Source organism: Cupressus sempervirens, chromosome 3 (assembly GCF_028749045.1).
Source record: "Cupressus sempervirens isolate cs-2001-9-10 chromosome 3, ASM2874904v1, whole genome shotgun sequence".
Taxonomy (NCBI): domain Eukaryota; kingdom Viridiplantae; phylum Streptophyta; class Pinopsida; order Cupressales; family Cupressaceae; genus Cupressus; species Cupressus sempervirens.
In genome coordinates, this window is record NC_143120.1 from 418658393 (window position 1) to 418674715 (window position 16323).

Genomic DNA, 16323 nt, shown 5'->3' on the forward strand with positions numbered 1-16323 from the left:
CACTTCTTATTTCCTCCTCCATCTCACAGGGAACTTGAACAAAGTGCATCGGCAAGTCATTACAAGATTGCATTTCCTTTTAGTGGTATACGTACCATTTCACCAGTCTCAGTTTTATTTTTCACCAAGCAGATTCCATCTGTATATCTGGTCTGAGTTTAATCTTCACCAAGCAAATTTCTTTGTATATATGGTATCATGGATTCTTCATCAGTAATTTAGCTTGTTTTTACTATCATGGAAGGGCACATATGAAATTGTGGTTTACCAAAGATATTATTTAACTTTTTTTCTCACTGAAAGGAATTAGCAGGTTAGCCCAGCAACCCAGAGCTTAGCTCTTTGACGTTGTAAAGCCCCCTATAACCTCTTAGGCGATGTGCAATGGACTCCTCACCATAAATCATATGTGTAGATAATTTTTAATTTTATTTTCAGGGAATGTGAAAATCAAGTTTTGGCTCAAGTAAAATGTCGTCTTTTGATATTACTTCTAGGTTTTTACAAAATATAAGTATCCAGGATCTTTGGTTTCCAATATGCTGCTTTATCTTGCTGCTTATCATGGTTTAGATGCGATATCTTCCTTTGAGTTCCAGACACTGACCTCCTCTACACCACTCTCGGAATTCATTATTGGTGGACAAAATTGCTCTTGATACGTGGACTCGAGCATGAATCAGTTTGTTGCTCATCTCATTCTCCGGCATAACTGAAAGATCCCTATCAGTGGACGTCTTCAGCTAAAAGATAACAAGAACATGAAATTCAAATTTGTAAAGCTTGCAGTGATTCTGTGCAAAACAATTACAGTTAACAGTTTGAGGACCATGCTAAGACACTAGAACTTACGTCATTTTTTAGGCAACGAGTAAAATCTGAACTTAGATTATCAGTTCACACAGTTACATTGGTATAAACCATAGAAAATTAATCAGGCATTTTTATTACATATCTTGTTACATCAATTATCAATAAGGTTTAGAAGAAAAAAAACTCTACGAAATTATTATGTGGCTTTATAAGGGTTCCCGCAGTCATGACATATTTGTAACAATGTAGGAAAGCATGTGGATTTCAAACTTTGGCCTGATCGTGAGTGTAAAGTTTTAGTACTAAAGTACTTGGCAAGTATTATTATTTCACAAAAATACAGATTCAACATCTACAAGTCAAACTGTGCTGTTGAGATTCTCATAGAGTGTCATATCATTGTTGGAAAGATTACAATGTAAAATTGTGTACAGAGGGAATTTTCATCAAATATGAACACTTTCAATTAGCAACATTATACATCCAGAAACAAATAGTTTAACCTCAGGCGTTTTACTTTTTAACTAATCAACAAGGTCAACAGTAGAGTCCAATCTACATAGCACAGTGAAGGTAAACGGCACATTCTGGTGACTCACCGACTCAGAAAGACTCCATAAGGAAAGATAGTAAGATACAAATGGTGTTGCATAAGGAATTACTATTTATGGTGGCTCATAGTGTTTGCATTTTTCCAAGCAAAATATTGTTAAGCACGGAAATGAAAAAGGCAAGGTCATGGCCACATCTTCTGGGCCCATTGTCTCATTGGTTGATGTTGCATTTGCCTAGACTTGCTAGAATAAATCAGAATTCATGATTTATGCCTAATGCACAAATTGGGAGGTCAAGTTACGGGGTACTGTTTAGTCAAAATTATCAGAGAGGGGATGGAAAAGGCAAGTTCATCTTATAAACAAAATCAATTCGTGATACATAAACAAAGAATCTAGATTTTCAAACTATTGATGAATAGCTTGTTAATGGCAATTTCTTTTAGATGAAACTACACCTTTGGACTTAGACCATTCAAATAAAATTACTTAACAGTGAAGAATTTTGGTTGGGCTGCATGTCAACTTCAGATAAGCTGCTAGACTATAGAAGTGTAAATGGCTAAAAGGGTATTTTTTCTGTCCATGAACTGCACTGTACATGCACACCGTCCAAACAACCAACTCAATTACCTTTTCATAAACAAAAATGATACTGTTGTGCACTCCACTTTTTTCTCTTGATATGCGAAAAAATGTTTTATTATCTCCAAAACTAGTGCCACATTTTTTTCCTGCAAGGCATGTGATCCAAGCTCTACAAAATGCCTGAGCTATCGGGGCATCACACTATCACCATGTTGACCTTGAGAAAAGATAACTTGAGATCATATGTATGGTATTCAAAAATATTACATCCAAGAATTACTGTGTTGAGAACTGGCAGTATTTCTTTAATTCCTGAATCTCAGCAGCTAGATGCTGCAACGCAAGCTGGGTAGACTCCTTGAAGCTGAGTAACAGGTTATATAAGTCACAATGTATGTTGTCTTTAACTGGAACTGGAGGGCAGTCTCCAGGAATAACTGCCATTGTGTGTTTGTTTCCTATTTGACACCACCTTATAAAATGATCAGAAAGCATGAACGACAGAGCACTAAAATGTACTACAGAGAACATACCAGATTTAAGAAAGTTATATGAATCTATCCATGTGCATAATTGGTGATTATTCACGAAGAAGAAAAATCTTTAGAAATGAATTGGGTTCAGGGCATAAATGAAGACAATGATAGTAAAAGACATATTCAAAGAGCACCATAAAAATATGGTAATCTACCCTACACCATGCCCATCAAAATATTTTGGATGAATTGAATGTTTCACAGAAATTTGAAAAGAAGCAACTTCTCATCATAATAGAAACTCTTACTAAAGAAAGTGTCATGCACTGTAAAAGGTATAACAGATTCTAAGACAGCATAACATTATATAAAAGAATGCCTGTGAATGAATATATGAAATTAAGACAAAAAATGAAGTATTGCACAAGAGACAAACATAGAGGATAATCAAAGGAGACACAAACTCACAGGAGAACCTGTTAAGTTTAGCTTTCTAGTTCATTCTGTCTATATTCTATATTGCTTCTGTGCTACAATCGAAAGAAAAGAAAAGCAGAGATTTTGAGAACTTCATGCAGGATTCTAATAAGAAAAAGAGTTGTGTACTCTAACTACTGCTCACATTTTAAGAAGCTGACATAAAATCCAACTACTGCTCTCTGATGGGAACTATTCTCTATGAAGTTCAATAATTTTAAAGGAGCTGACATAAAATCATTCCTATATGAAGTTTGTAAATCACATCATATAGGAGCTGACAGAACTTTTTTTAACGAGCTGACATAAAATTCAACAATTGCTCTCTGATGTGAACTTTCTTATCAACAAATTAGCACAAACCCAGAGATGGAAACATTCTCTATTTTTCCATCAACCTGTCTATGATTTTGGGCTAGATTTATTGATACTCGATGTTACCAGGTCCTTCCTCCTGAAACCCCCGGGTCCCAATCTGGATTCAGGTCCAGTACACTGTGGGTCCGGACAGAGACCTGCCCTCAAACTGAGTTTGGTATTGCCAAACCCAGGTGAGCCCAATGCAAATTTATGCCTTAAAATTCTGCACCCTCTAAATCCAAGCCATATTTCACTTATTTTCAAATGTTCCTTGTTTGCAAAAAGTCAATTTCAAGCATCAAAACCCTGGTTTGACCATTGAGGTTGACACCTGTTCCATTTATGCTCAATTGAATGGGAAACAAAAACATTTTGCTCCATTGCTGAACTTTGGTTTTTTCTTCCTGTTGCATGAATAGAGTTCAAGATTGACCGTTGCATGCTCAAAGCTGGTTCTTGTGCTATTCCTATGGATTTGCAAGTGTTGATTTGTTCTTCAAGACATTGTAGAGAAAGATTTCAACAAAAGAGGTAGGTTTTAAGCGCATTTTTTTACCTTACATTAAAAAAAAAATATGACATGAATACTCTAGTTTTGTTTTGTTTATCATTTTGGTTTGTGGCTTTGCATCTATCCATGTAGTTTATAGAATTACTTGTGTTAGTTATTGAAATGGAAAGTGATTATAGCTTTGGGAGCCAAACCTGCTTTAAAACAGGTCCACACTGTCCCTTTTTGAAAAGTGGAAATGATACAACTTCTAGGTGGAGGAGGTTACAGTTGGCTTCGTCCTCATTGCAAAGAAAAATATAAGTTAATAACAACTCTTAGAGATCAGTGAAAGCACATTTATGCTTTGTACCTCAACAAGGCATCAAATTTTGTCCAAGAAGTCAAAAGGTAAAGGCTTTCTTGTAATGGAACATGTATTTTCATACATTGAAGAGCAAGAAAACGGAGCAGCACAAAACTAGCCATAGGTGCTCATCCTTTGTTAATGACTAAAAGAGGTTTGAAGGCCTTTCCAGGTGTTCATCATATATGATGAGTGGAAAGACAGAATAAATTGCCCATTGATCAGTGTTATTTCTACTGTCCCCTTTCGCCTACCATGCCACTAAATAAAATAAAAAATAATGCTAGCCTTCTATTTTTCCCCTCACAGGCTGAAGCAATAAGTTAGTAGCAGGGAAAAGGTGATAATCAGATATATGGGTAAAAAAGCTATGATTGTGTTATTAAGAATCTAATTACTCGTTTGTCATCATTAAATAGGGCAACTTAAGTAATGAACTCTTGCGTCTAGGTGAAGTACCAAGGTGGCAATTTAATTAGTTTGAAGTTCAAAGGTAAGAAATAAAGGAGGGGATTGGATGCTTTTTGGCTGGAGAATTTTATAAAAGAATTGATTGGGGTTTTGAGAACATTCATTGTTCATTATATCTATCAATATACTTTGATTTCTTTCTGCAAGAAGTGAGTTTCAGTTTTTCAGGACAAAACCCTTGAAAAGTTCATGCTTAAACACGAAAAGTTGTTGAATTCTTCAATCAATCCAAGTCATTAATGGCACCCAGGTCTGCAAATAGAAATTGCATTAAATCACTAACTTCTGTAGAAGAGCTTTAGCCTGGACAGCCTTCAACAATTCCATTTCTTTCTTGTTTAATTGAGCAAATAAGCCCAGCGAAATCACTGGAAGTTGTAGCAATCAGTTTAGAAGAAATTTGGCACAGAAGAAGAAAATCACAGCTCCTGGTAATAATTTGCAGCTTGCATTAATTCACAGCCTGATCAAAGGTTATCCATCTGTATTAGGTTCGCTTATGCCGGCAGAAAGATTGGTATTCAATTAATGGTATAAGTTCTATGGTGGTACAAATTTGGTATGTAAAAGCTTTCACATTAATATCAATTTTGGAATTACAATTGCTGCAGAACTTTTTCAGTATTTTTGATGTAAGTAATTGCATTGTAAAATCCCATACGTTTGCACAAAATGCAGATTTTCTTGACTCTGTCGTTATGTAGCTTACTCATGGAAAAAGAAATCAAGAAAAATTGTTTGTTCTCTTAAGAATGGCTAGTTAGTATATTTCATTATTATAGTGTCCCCTAAATGGGGAATGTTTTTGAAAGCAATGAATTGTGGGGTGAAAGATGGTAACATTTTTGAAAGCAATGAATTATGAAGGGAAGATGAAGTGAAGGTGAAAGACGGTAACAAAAAATGCCAAAAACTATAAGGCTGTTGGTATTAAGATAATATCTTATACTTTCTATAATAGTCAACTACTTGTCTATAGTCCGTCTTTCAGTCTAGATAGGAATGTTTCCTATCCCGTCTCTTTTGTCTTCAGTCCAGATAGGAATGTTTCCTATCCTGTCTCTAGTTTTGTTTCTAATTCCGTCTTTAGTCTACGTTGTTTCTTTTAGAAACAATGTCCTTGTAATTCTTTATAAGGAATGAATCATCCGGAAATCCGTTAATTTGCCAACTCTTCTTGAATCTTGTAACATGGTATCAGAGCTATTGCTTAAATTTTTTCGAAAAAATTTATAATTTCTTCGTGAAATTATTTGTTTAAATTTTTTCAAAATTATTTCTGTTGAATTTCTCTAAAACCCGCTTAGGGTTTTCGGCCTAGAGAAATTCTCAAACTCGGGTCTGCCTGTGTTTGTTCAACACACTCTAGCCCCATTCGTCCATGCACATCGATCCTTGAAGAAAAATCTGCCATTTTTTATCAAGAAATCTGAAGTTTTTTCAAGCTTTTTTCAGCTAGGGCCCCTTTTTTTCGAAACCCTAATTTTTGGGGTCGAAAAAATATTTTGTTTACAGATTCTTGGTGGGTTTTTCGAGAGCTCAACTGGGTTGTTGTCCATTTTTCTGGGTACCTCGATTTTCAAGCCAGCGGATCTAAAAAACGACAGCAAATTCCTTCTGGGTTTTTCAAGCTCTCTTCTGGGTCATTCTCTGATTCTTCTAGGTCTTTTTTACTTTTGCTTCGAAGAACGTGCTTTCACAGATTTTCACAGTTTTTCATTGAAAAACATGCCATGGCATCTCTGACAAATATTTTGCATAAACATAATTCCAAATTCAATGGTCGCAATTATGGAACCTGGAAGCAGCGCATCATCGCAATCTTCGAATATCGAAACACCGATCAACTTGTTCTGGGTGTTACGCAGCGTCCGACTTCTCTGGGTCCTGATCAAGATACATGGGATCTGAACAATCGAGAGGCAGTAATGCTTCTCAAACTATCCGTAGCTGATGACCAGCTTTCTCAGATTCCATCCGGCAAGACAGCTGCCGAAATCTGGACACATCTAAAAGGTCTTCATGAGACTTCCGACAAGAGCCTTCTAAATCTGTTTCTGTTTTTATGGGTTTGTTGATTTTCTCCTCAAAAATCATTTCATGTTGTCTGTAATACGCAAGGTTGTGTGAGATTCTGGGTTTGTTGATTTTCTCCTCAAAAATCATTTCAAGTTGCCTGTAATAAGCAAGGTTGTGTGAGATTCTGGGTTTTACCCTTTTTTTCTCAAAAACGAAGTTTTGTAATTGCAATTTGTTTTGGGTCATAGCACTCTTCTAGCAAAGCTTCTTGGTTTCAACATTCTGTAGATCCAGGGAGGGTCTCAATTATCACAAAATGTTCTAACATCTGTACGTTGACCATTAAGGGAGGGTATTAAGATAATATCTTATACTTTCTATAATAGTCAACTACTTGTCTATAGTCCGTCTTTCAGTCTAGATAGGAATGTTTCCTATCCCATCTCTTTTGTCTTCAGTCCAGATAGGAATGTTTCCTATCCTGTCTCTAGTTTTGTTTCTAATTCCGTCTTCAGTCTACATCCTTGTAATTCTTTATAAGGAACACATTTGTTCCTCTGTTAATCAATGAATGATCCGGAAATCCGTTAATCTGCCAACTCTTCTTGAATCTTGTAACAGTTGGGTTACTGGTTGAGGAGCATTATTCATACATTTTTTGGATACCTTAGGCTGTCCACTCACTCAACCTAATGCTGCAAAAAAATGGCAACAAGTTGAATGGATCAAACAATTGTATGCCGATGTCAATGAGATTCTAATGTTCATTACCAACCACCATATGTCACAAGGCACATTTAGACAATTCTCAACAGTGAAGCTATTAAAGGTAAGTTAAAAAATAAATATGTTTTACTTAGTAAACTTTTTAATTTAATTATTTTGATTTTAATATAGGTTGGTGAGACCCTTTTGACTCCAACCCAATTGTTTGAGATGACTTCTAAAGATTCATGAGATACTATCTAACATGACAACTGCCCTAATTGGGGCATATGGAGGCAATCTTGCATGTGTTGAGTACCTCTCAAGTTTCACTGGGCCTATATTGAATATGATCTGTTATACTGACATAGTTAGGCCTTGTGTTGACTGAGGGATATGATAGCATCAACTTAATGATTGAGAAGATGGAAATTATCATAGATAAAAAAAAGAGCAAGATCACAAAGAAACATTCTTCAAAGTACTACAACAAATCATGGTGGAGAGATGCAACAAAATGACCACTTCATTGCATCTTCTTGCCTTTGCATTGAGTCTTAGGTATTATGTCAACAGCTACTTATTGGCACAAGAGTTGCCACATATAGAGATCCCTAAATTGCTCAAGTATATAGGGCAGCACTTTGTATACGCTTTGGTGATAGTGACGTACAGAATGCAGTGAGGGTTGAGTTCATGAGTTTTGCACGCACGAATGGTTGTGCCTTGTGGTCTTGATCCTCTTTGGGACAAGTATAGGGTTGATGCTCATAGTTAGTGGTACTACCAAGGAGAATCATACACACACCTACAACTTCTTGTAATCAAAGTTTTATCGCAAGTAAGTTCTTTGTTTTATTACAAAAATCTTCCATATTGCTTATAAGTTTACTGTGTTATTATATTTTACTTTTAATTATAACTCTTAAACTCTCTAACTTCAAAATCTTAATAGGTTGCTAGTTCATTGTCATCTAAGAGAAATTCAAGCACATGCTCCTTCAACCACTTAATAGAAGGCAATTGACCACACTCCAAAAAAGCAAAGGGCTTGGTGTCTGTGCTTTCAAACTTGTGGCTCCTCACACACAAACTAAATTCCTACAAACAAGGGGAGACAAAGCAGCAAAATGTTTAGCAGAGAGCATGCTAATTGGATGTTTTAGTTTTCCAGCTTGCTACACTTGGAAAAGACGACTATGAGCAACCTATGTTAGAATATATAGTCCACCAATATAACTGGGGGGGGGAGGGGGAGCGGGGGGTTAATCAATTATCCAACTAATATCACAATTATCAACCTTATTAAACTTTAACCATATGAGCAATATAATCAGAAACCACAACGAGATACTCATGCACAATAACACTAGATATTTTAACTAGGGAAACCCTTGATCAGAGGGAAAACCCCGGTGGGAATGGTACCCACAAAATGATGTACTAATATAAATATTCCTTGTTAGACGATGACCCTATTAGGAGTCTATAACAACATTCAGTACATATCAGTCCCTGTTAGGAGATTACAACCCTGTTAGGAGTTGTGGAAGACAGTTGAACCCACTGCCCAAACAACTTCAAGAGCAAGATTAATGAACCCACCGTCTAAATGATCTCTGTATTATTCCTTGTAAAATAATAGAAATGAATAGTATTGCTCCTTCCTCTTTCTGTCTTGTCAACCAGACTTCTACTCCTTCTGATCTTGTAACCAAATCTCAAATCTCGCATCCAATAATCCCTTCGATCACTTACTCGCATTCAAGAAACACTCTGCTCCTTTTTGCACTTTGCACTCAATACAATGATCACCACATGCTTACAAACAAGGAAAATATCTTTCTTTTATACCATATCTTCAAAATAATTCCTTGAGTCAGCCTTGAGGTTTTCCCAATTAATTATAATAAGATAATTAATTAATTTACAATTACAATAGCAATGTTGGCTCATAGTCTATACAACTTCTCACAAGTGTGACACTAGGGCTTGCGCATCCACTGATGTCATCATCAGATTGTCATTAGTCACTTGCTGACCGCGCATCAATAGATTATATCACTGCCAAAAGATATAATGCAAACATCAAAAACCACTTCTTAGGTATTGTCTCTGTACTGCTCTTTGTAAATCAGGTACAACTTTTGTACGTCTTTGACTTATGTGCTGCGCATTGAACCTTCACATCAGGACACTGTACCGAACATGTCCATGAACGCGTATCACCAAACAATCAAAACATTGTCCATACAACTAAGATCTATGTTTGCTACTTTGTCAGTCTTCACAGACTTATTGCTATGTTGACATTAATGACAAACATAGTCATGAATGCAACATATCAATACTCTCCAATGCTTAGGATAGTCCCCCAAAGTAGTATCATCAGCATTCATGCTAACAACCTTGTGAGCATGAGACAGAGAGTGCCAGAGGAATGACCAGAGAGCATGCTAAGTTGGATGTTTCAGTTTTCCACCTTGCTGCACTTGTAGTTGATGACTATGAGCCACCTAGTGAGCATAAGACTGAAGAGTGCTAGTACCACTGCCAATGCTAGTGCCAGTGGCACTATTTGTGGTTCTACTAATTTACCACACCACGTGAGGGATGATGATGTTTTTGATGACATGATATTTGATCACGGATGGCTAATTGTTTACACTTGACATTATTCCTTTTTAACTAATATAGTGGTGTGTTTTGCTATGTTTTTTTGACTACTAGCATAGAGGTATCTTTTGAACTTAATAACTATTGCATATATATATATATATATATATATAACCAACCCCTGTATTCTTTTTACCTGAACCTGTGAACCAAACCCTCAACCCAAACTGGCACTGCCAACCTTGACTGATACCAAGCAACTAGAAAGCAAAGTCAAAACTATGAAGATGAAGGACCAATTGTTAAGATGAGGATTGGCGTTGTGAACTGTGGATTAAGCCAACAACTCCAGCACAGTTTCTTTCGTACTCAACAATATGAAATGATGGCAAAGTCCATGTGCAATTCACAATTCTACCTTACAGAAAATGAAAATTGATGCTAGATGCAATGGTGTTCTGCTGTAGAATGGTTCCTCTAGTATTGCAACCTAGAGCTCGAATTGCCAAAACACCATATTGCAAAAATACAACTCCGTTTAGACACAGGATGACTTGTATGAAGAACCTTTTACCACATATAGAACTGTTCCTCTAGTATGCAATCTAGAGCTCAGAATTGCCAAAACACCATACCGCAAAAATACAACTCCATTTAGACACAGGATGACTTGTATGAAGGACCTTTTACCATATATAGAACTGGATCGAAAGCTCTTTCTCAAACCAAAAAGAACTCACCCACCTTAAAGTTCCATTACATTCAAATCTCAAAATAGATGGAAAAGCAGCAAAACATTTCTCCAGTCTTTCCATAAAGAACTCCAACATTGTACACTCAATATATGTAGATATAACATTAATTTAATGTTGGCCAAAATGGGGTAGAACCAATTGCTTACATGATTGTTAATTTTATCTTGAAGAACATCAAATGTAACAAAAGCATAACGCATCCTTGAAAATCTACGAACATTTTAAATGAAATCTTTTATTACCTTATTGGGTTAGAAAAAAAAATGAGAGGCATGTTTTCGTGAAAGTAATTGTATTGTAGCATAAAGAGAGAAATGTCTTGTATGATGGTTACAACATGTTTTTAAACTTTTAAATACACTAAATATGGATTTCCAGAGATATGTCAGAGTGCTGAAAGGTCATTATTTTTATAACCATTGAGGATGCAGCCACATGACGGTCAACATGTTATGGTAATCATACTGCCCACATTCTCCAAGTATTTATAAATCCAGCTAGCAAGCAAATCCCAAACAAGTTGAAACAGGTCATCTCTACAGCAGTCTCTGAGTTTTCACATAACACAAAATTTTGCCAAGGATCTCAATAAGCTATCCATAACTTAGTTTATTTGGCCAAGTCTCAAGTTTCGCTACTATGATGTTAAATATGTTGCCTTTGATCCCAAAGGTCTACCAAAATCCAAAACTATTAGCAGTAGGACATAAAACGATAAAATAAATATAGATGATTTAATTCAGCTTTCTGTCTTTTTTAAATGATAAAATTTACAATTTGATTTTGAAATCCTTTAAAGCATCCAATTTCTTCTTCTTCTTTTATTTGGATACTCAGATTGTGATGAAGTTTAACAGCAATGACATCTCGAATCTTCTAATATAAATCTGTATGAAACAAATTGTGACAAATCATGCAATAATTGCAACTTTGAAAGTTTTTTTGTGGGTTTTTTTTATCAAACTGTGCTGGCTTGCTTGAGAAAAGGACTTCATTTATTATTAGTAAAATCAAATGATATATAGCCTCTCAAGTGTTGAGCATCCCATTTAGCACGTTACTTCACAATACATTCTGGATTTTCATTATTTTGTACTTTTGAAAGAAATATTCTTAGCTACATATTTTAAAAACAATATCTTAATCCATATGTAAGAATTTATGATTAAAGAATAAAGGGACAAAATCCTTCTTAAGACTATCCAGCATAAGAAAGAGATCAAAGGCCTGCAGTTGTCGCAGGACTAAGTGAAAATACATGGAAAAAACAAAAAAGAATCATGACATGTAACTTGCATGGTTTCAGGTAAACCATAAAAAGAAGATAAGTTATCCTGACATTCTTTTATGAATGAAAGCAAATGAAGTGTAATAAAATAGTAATCAGTTGGAAGTAATATTTTCTTCATAAGCATGCTGAATATGTGTGGAAATATACAAACAAAATACGGGCAAATCCTATATCCAGATTATCAAGGTAACTTACATTTTAGGCACAAATGATGCTAAGTGACAACTAAATAACTAGTGCCTAATAAACGGAGGTTTGTGGAAAAAAAAAAAAACCATGAATTTCTACTTGATATCTTCATTTAACAGCAACATGAATAATCACAATCATCAGTACCTCTTGTATATATCCACCACAATAAATTTGTCAGTGAGTTGCCATCATCATACCCCTTCAGAGCCCTTACCTTCTGCAGAGCACTGTCTTTATCATACGAACTTTCTAATGCATATACAAATCCCTTCCATCCCTCTCCAACACCCTCCCTGCTCAATGCAGGAACAGTCCATTCTACCAACTCCTTAACAAACCCCATATCAGAGAACAAAATTTCAGTAATGGGTAGAATAGGTAGCAACTGAATACCTAATCTGCATTCTCTCCATTCAGCAGGAGCAAACCACAGCCCACTGTCCCTCTTATTTGCCCATAAGACACCCATCATGCGGTTCTCCTGCACAAATTCAGGCTCATAGATGGTGCTATTCAAAGGAACGTGCCACCAGGTCACAGCAGACCTCATTTCCAATGCTGTCAAGGTAGATCCAATCCCAATCAAGTTTGTATCTCCATAGACCAAACCTAACAGTGCTGCAGAATAGTATGCATTCAAGGCCTCACTGGTGCTCTCCTGGTTTCTCCCATCTGCAAATTCCGTGAGCCCGCCAGCCCAAGAATGCAGCTTCCACAAATCAAAATTTCTCAGACGAGGGTACAACATCCCTTCTTCAAGATTTAGAGTCATGAAATCCTTAACAATGGAATACACCTGGGGCTTAAACGTCCTAGCCCAATGGTGATCAAGCTTGGCAAGCACTGCAATTGCATAACAAAAGTACCCAAAATGGTAGTGATGATCATTATACACTCCTAATCCAAAATCAGCACCTGAATCCTGGGCACCATTTTTGCTGATCAACCCACCCCACTTTTTATCATACACAAATCCATTCCCTACAAAAGTTCCATCCAGCCAAGGTGTTATGGATTGAGCCAAAAATTCTTTAATACGTGGGATCACGCTATGACAATGAGCTTCCTCCGCTATCAAAGCCAATCTGGCAGCTCTGGCAATTGCCTTCCCATAGAAATAAGTAGATGTGTTATTGATCGGATTGAGGTCCGCAACATCTTGCTCCAGAGCAGAGACAACTGCTTTCTTTTCTTTGTTGCCCTCAAATCCTTTGATTGAATGCCAGTTTATCGGTATGGGTTTCTCCTCTAAAATCCATGAATCTCCAACTACACCTACCAGGTCCCCGTCCATGCTTTTATAGATGAACTCCAGAATAATATTATCATCCGTCGGGACTGTCATTATTTGTCTGTGTACAGAGTGTGAAAGCATAAGCAAATCTCCCCACCCTTTCTTCTCCCACTTATAACATATCCTGAACACACCATTTTGAAGAATGGAAGATTTGTTAGAACTGTGAAAAAATAGGTCAATTATTCCATTCATAAAGCAAGTAATATATGAATTATAGGCTATTTTGTTAGGAAGCACCTTCTATATTAATGTGTCTTCTTTACAGGAATTGGGCAGGCATTTGCACTCATAAACTAGTATACACGCTTTGAAGCCACAGCAATCAAACAAGGCTTGTTGAATTGATGATTAAAGCTTACAACATGAAACACCATAGTATTGACTCTTTGGCTTTGTCTGGACACAGCAGGGCAATTTTGGTCTTACTCAACCAGGTACGGCACATTGAACAAATCAAAATTAGGCAAGATTTGACTAAAATTAATACAGTAGAATCTTTATGCTACAAATTCTATTCTTTATATTGTGGATGCTACAAGAACGCAAAGATAGGAGTTAGAATTAGCGGTGGAGGAGTAGTTTGCCAGCTCTAAGGATTTTAGTTCCTAATTCTTGAGCATTTGGAAAGTCTTACAAACTGTGGCAAAAGCAATCATAGTGTAATAAGGAATGGGGGAAGTAGTTTCCCAGCTCCAAGTATTTTACTTCTGAACTCATGAGAATTCGGAATGTCTTCCCGAACAGTGGCAAAAACAATCATATTGTTCTAGATGACATTAAAGATTCTCATCATCATAACATTTGTAATTCATGGAATGCGAGATAGGTCTAAAGGACATTAAAGGTTATCATATCATATTCGAAACAGGTTTAGACAACACTAAAGGTTATTATTATCATATTTGAAATCCCTAGTATAGGTTATCATCATCATATTTGAAATAAGTCTAGAGGGCATTTAAGGATATTATTATCGTATTTGAGATCCCTATAATGGGTGTCAGCATCCTTTTTTTGGTCTCTGCTGATTTCATGGAACTGTTCTAGACGCCCGTGGGCATTGATGACGAGTTCAAAAGAGAGGTAGACTGGAAATATTTAAGAAAAAATATAGACAAACAACACTGTAATTTTAAAAAACTCAAATCTTACAAGTGCACACCTCTAGAAATTTGGAAAATCTAGTACTCATAAATTCAAAGAACTATCAAATGTAACCACATTTAGTATCAAAACTTACTGAGTTTGGTAAGATACACTTAACTGGGTTTTCTCCTTAAAATGGTTAAGTGGATCAAAACAATTCAATTATTAAAATGCCTTGCCTGAAGGGAGCAGCGAGGTCGACATAAGCAGAGATTGGATAGCAAGTACTAAAGCGGTCCAAGATCCGCTCTTTCTCATTTGCAACCTGATCAAACTTGTCGGAAAGCAAGGCCAATCTGAGAACACCTTGAAAATTCCCGGAGACAGAAAGGTCAGAATTGAGCTTCAACGGAGCAGAGCTATAGACAAGCCATGTTTGGCCATTGTTGAACTGGATCTTGTGCTTGGCAGAGTCATTAGAGGAAGAAACATCCAAGACAGCGTGAATGGTGGAAAATTTGAGGTCTCCGCCCTCGACAATACAAGTCATATAAGGGCTTCCTCGCACGAGGGGAACCGTGAGAGGACCTGGGAGCTCCAGAGTTACACTGAGGTCGTCAAAGCGGGTTAGCCTGTGAGATCCCGAGGGCGCGCAGGAGATGCTGAGATTGGCCACGAAAGCTTGGAATATGAAGGCCGGGTGGACGACCCGAGCAGGGTAACAGACCGTAAGGACGCCATTTTCGGATTGAACAAGGTACGGATGAAAATATTCTGGCTGGTTACCCTTTTTTAGCACGAAATTTTGCCAGGCTGCATTTGTCGGTAAGGGGCGCTTTAGGAGGTTTTGGGCAAAGAAAGGCGGGGGATCGGGTGCGGCCATATTATCTATGTCCGGGAAGGCACTTAAGCTTCTGTGCATGGTGGAATTTGGATTTACTTTACTGAATTTTATTGTAGAAGTTAGCAATTACTGCACTCAAGCTTTTAACTCGACCAGTTTAGTTTTACTGCACTGTATCGCCTGTCAATTGGTGTCCACTGTACTGGTTTTTAAAGTGGGAATAGAGTGTGAATTGATTGCTTTAAGAAGGGGAAATTCGATTGATCCGTGCGTGTCGCAAACGCTTATTTGATGCGTTCAAGTAACAGGAAGAGTGCAGTGTGATATTTATTGTCGCAGGATTGGTCCTGTCCGCTTCTATTTAAAGCTAAACTTCTTTGGTCTTCCCTCGACAGAAACTTCTTGTCATGTCGAGGGATCTGTAAATTCATAGTGAAGATAGTTTTCGGAGGGCCTTTCGTCCTTAGGAAGGAAAGAATACGTAAATCCTTTATGTCTACGCTTTGTAAGGCGGTCTTGTTCTTTCCAACATTTGGAATCGAGTAGTTTTGGTTCTTTCCAACATTTGGAATAGTTTTTTTGTCTCTTTCCTCTATAAGATAATGATGAGCTCTCTAAACATTATATTAACAATAAGCTTTCTAAATATTAAATATTATATCAAGAATTAGATGTAAATGTATTTACATAATATATTTTTGGATGTTTCTTAAGCAACACATTTCAAGATGAAGAGTCTTTGAGATTGAGATGTATTTGGTGATGTAAAATCATTTTAAATGCATTCAAGGTCTTTAGTTTTTTAAGTTTCTAAAATTTATAAAGAATCTTAATATTTCTAAAATTAACAATTTGCATTATTACTTTATTTAATTAATAAAATATGTTATAGATAGTTGTTTAAGAATATTTATATTCATTG

The 16323-nt window shown here is 36.5% G+C and overlaps 1 protein-coding gene across 3 annotated transcripts; it reads right to left on the bottom strand.

Annotated features, from left to right (window-relative positions):
* Positions 1-419: 419 nt before the first annotated feature.
* Positions 420-15904, bottom strand: LOC149566803 (glucan endo-1,3-beta-D-glucosidase-like). Of its 3 annotated transcripts, none has more exons than XM_089820127.1 (3): positions 14797-15904; positions 12319-13592; positions 420-712 (listed from the first exon to the last, which is right to left on the bottom strand). In XM_089820127.1, exons 1-3 carry the CDS (start codon positions 15477-15479, stop codon positions 570-572), a joined length of 2100 nt encoding a protein of 699 aa, XP_089676253.1. In that variant the 5' UTR covers positions 15480-15904; the 3' UTR covers positions 420-569. The 3 variants fall into 3 exon arrangements, with proteins under 3 accessions (XP_089676253.1, XP_089676254.1, XP_089676252.1); XM_089820128.1 differs by having other exon boundaries at positions 712-743; positions 14797-15902; XM_089820126.1 differs by lacking the exon at positions 420-712 and adding an exon at positions 2054-2413 and having other exon boundaries at positions 14797-15903.
* Between the last annotated feature and the right edge of the window lie 419 nt (positions 15905-16323).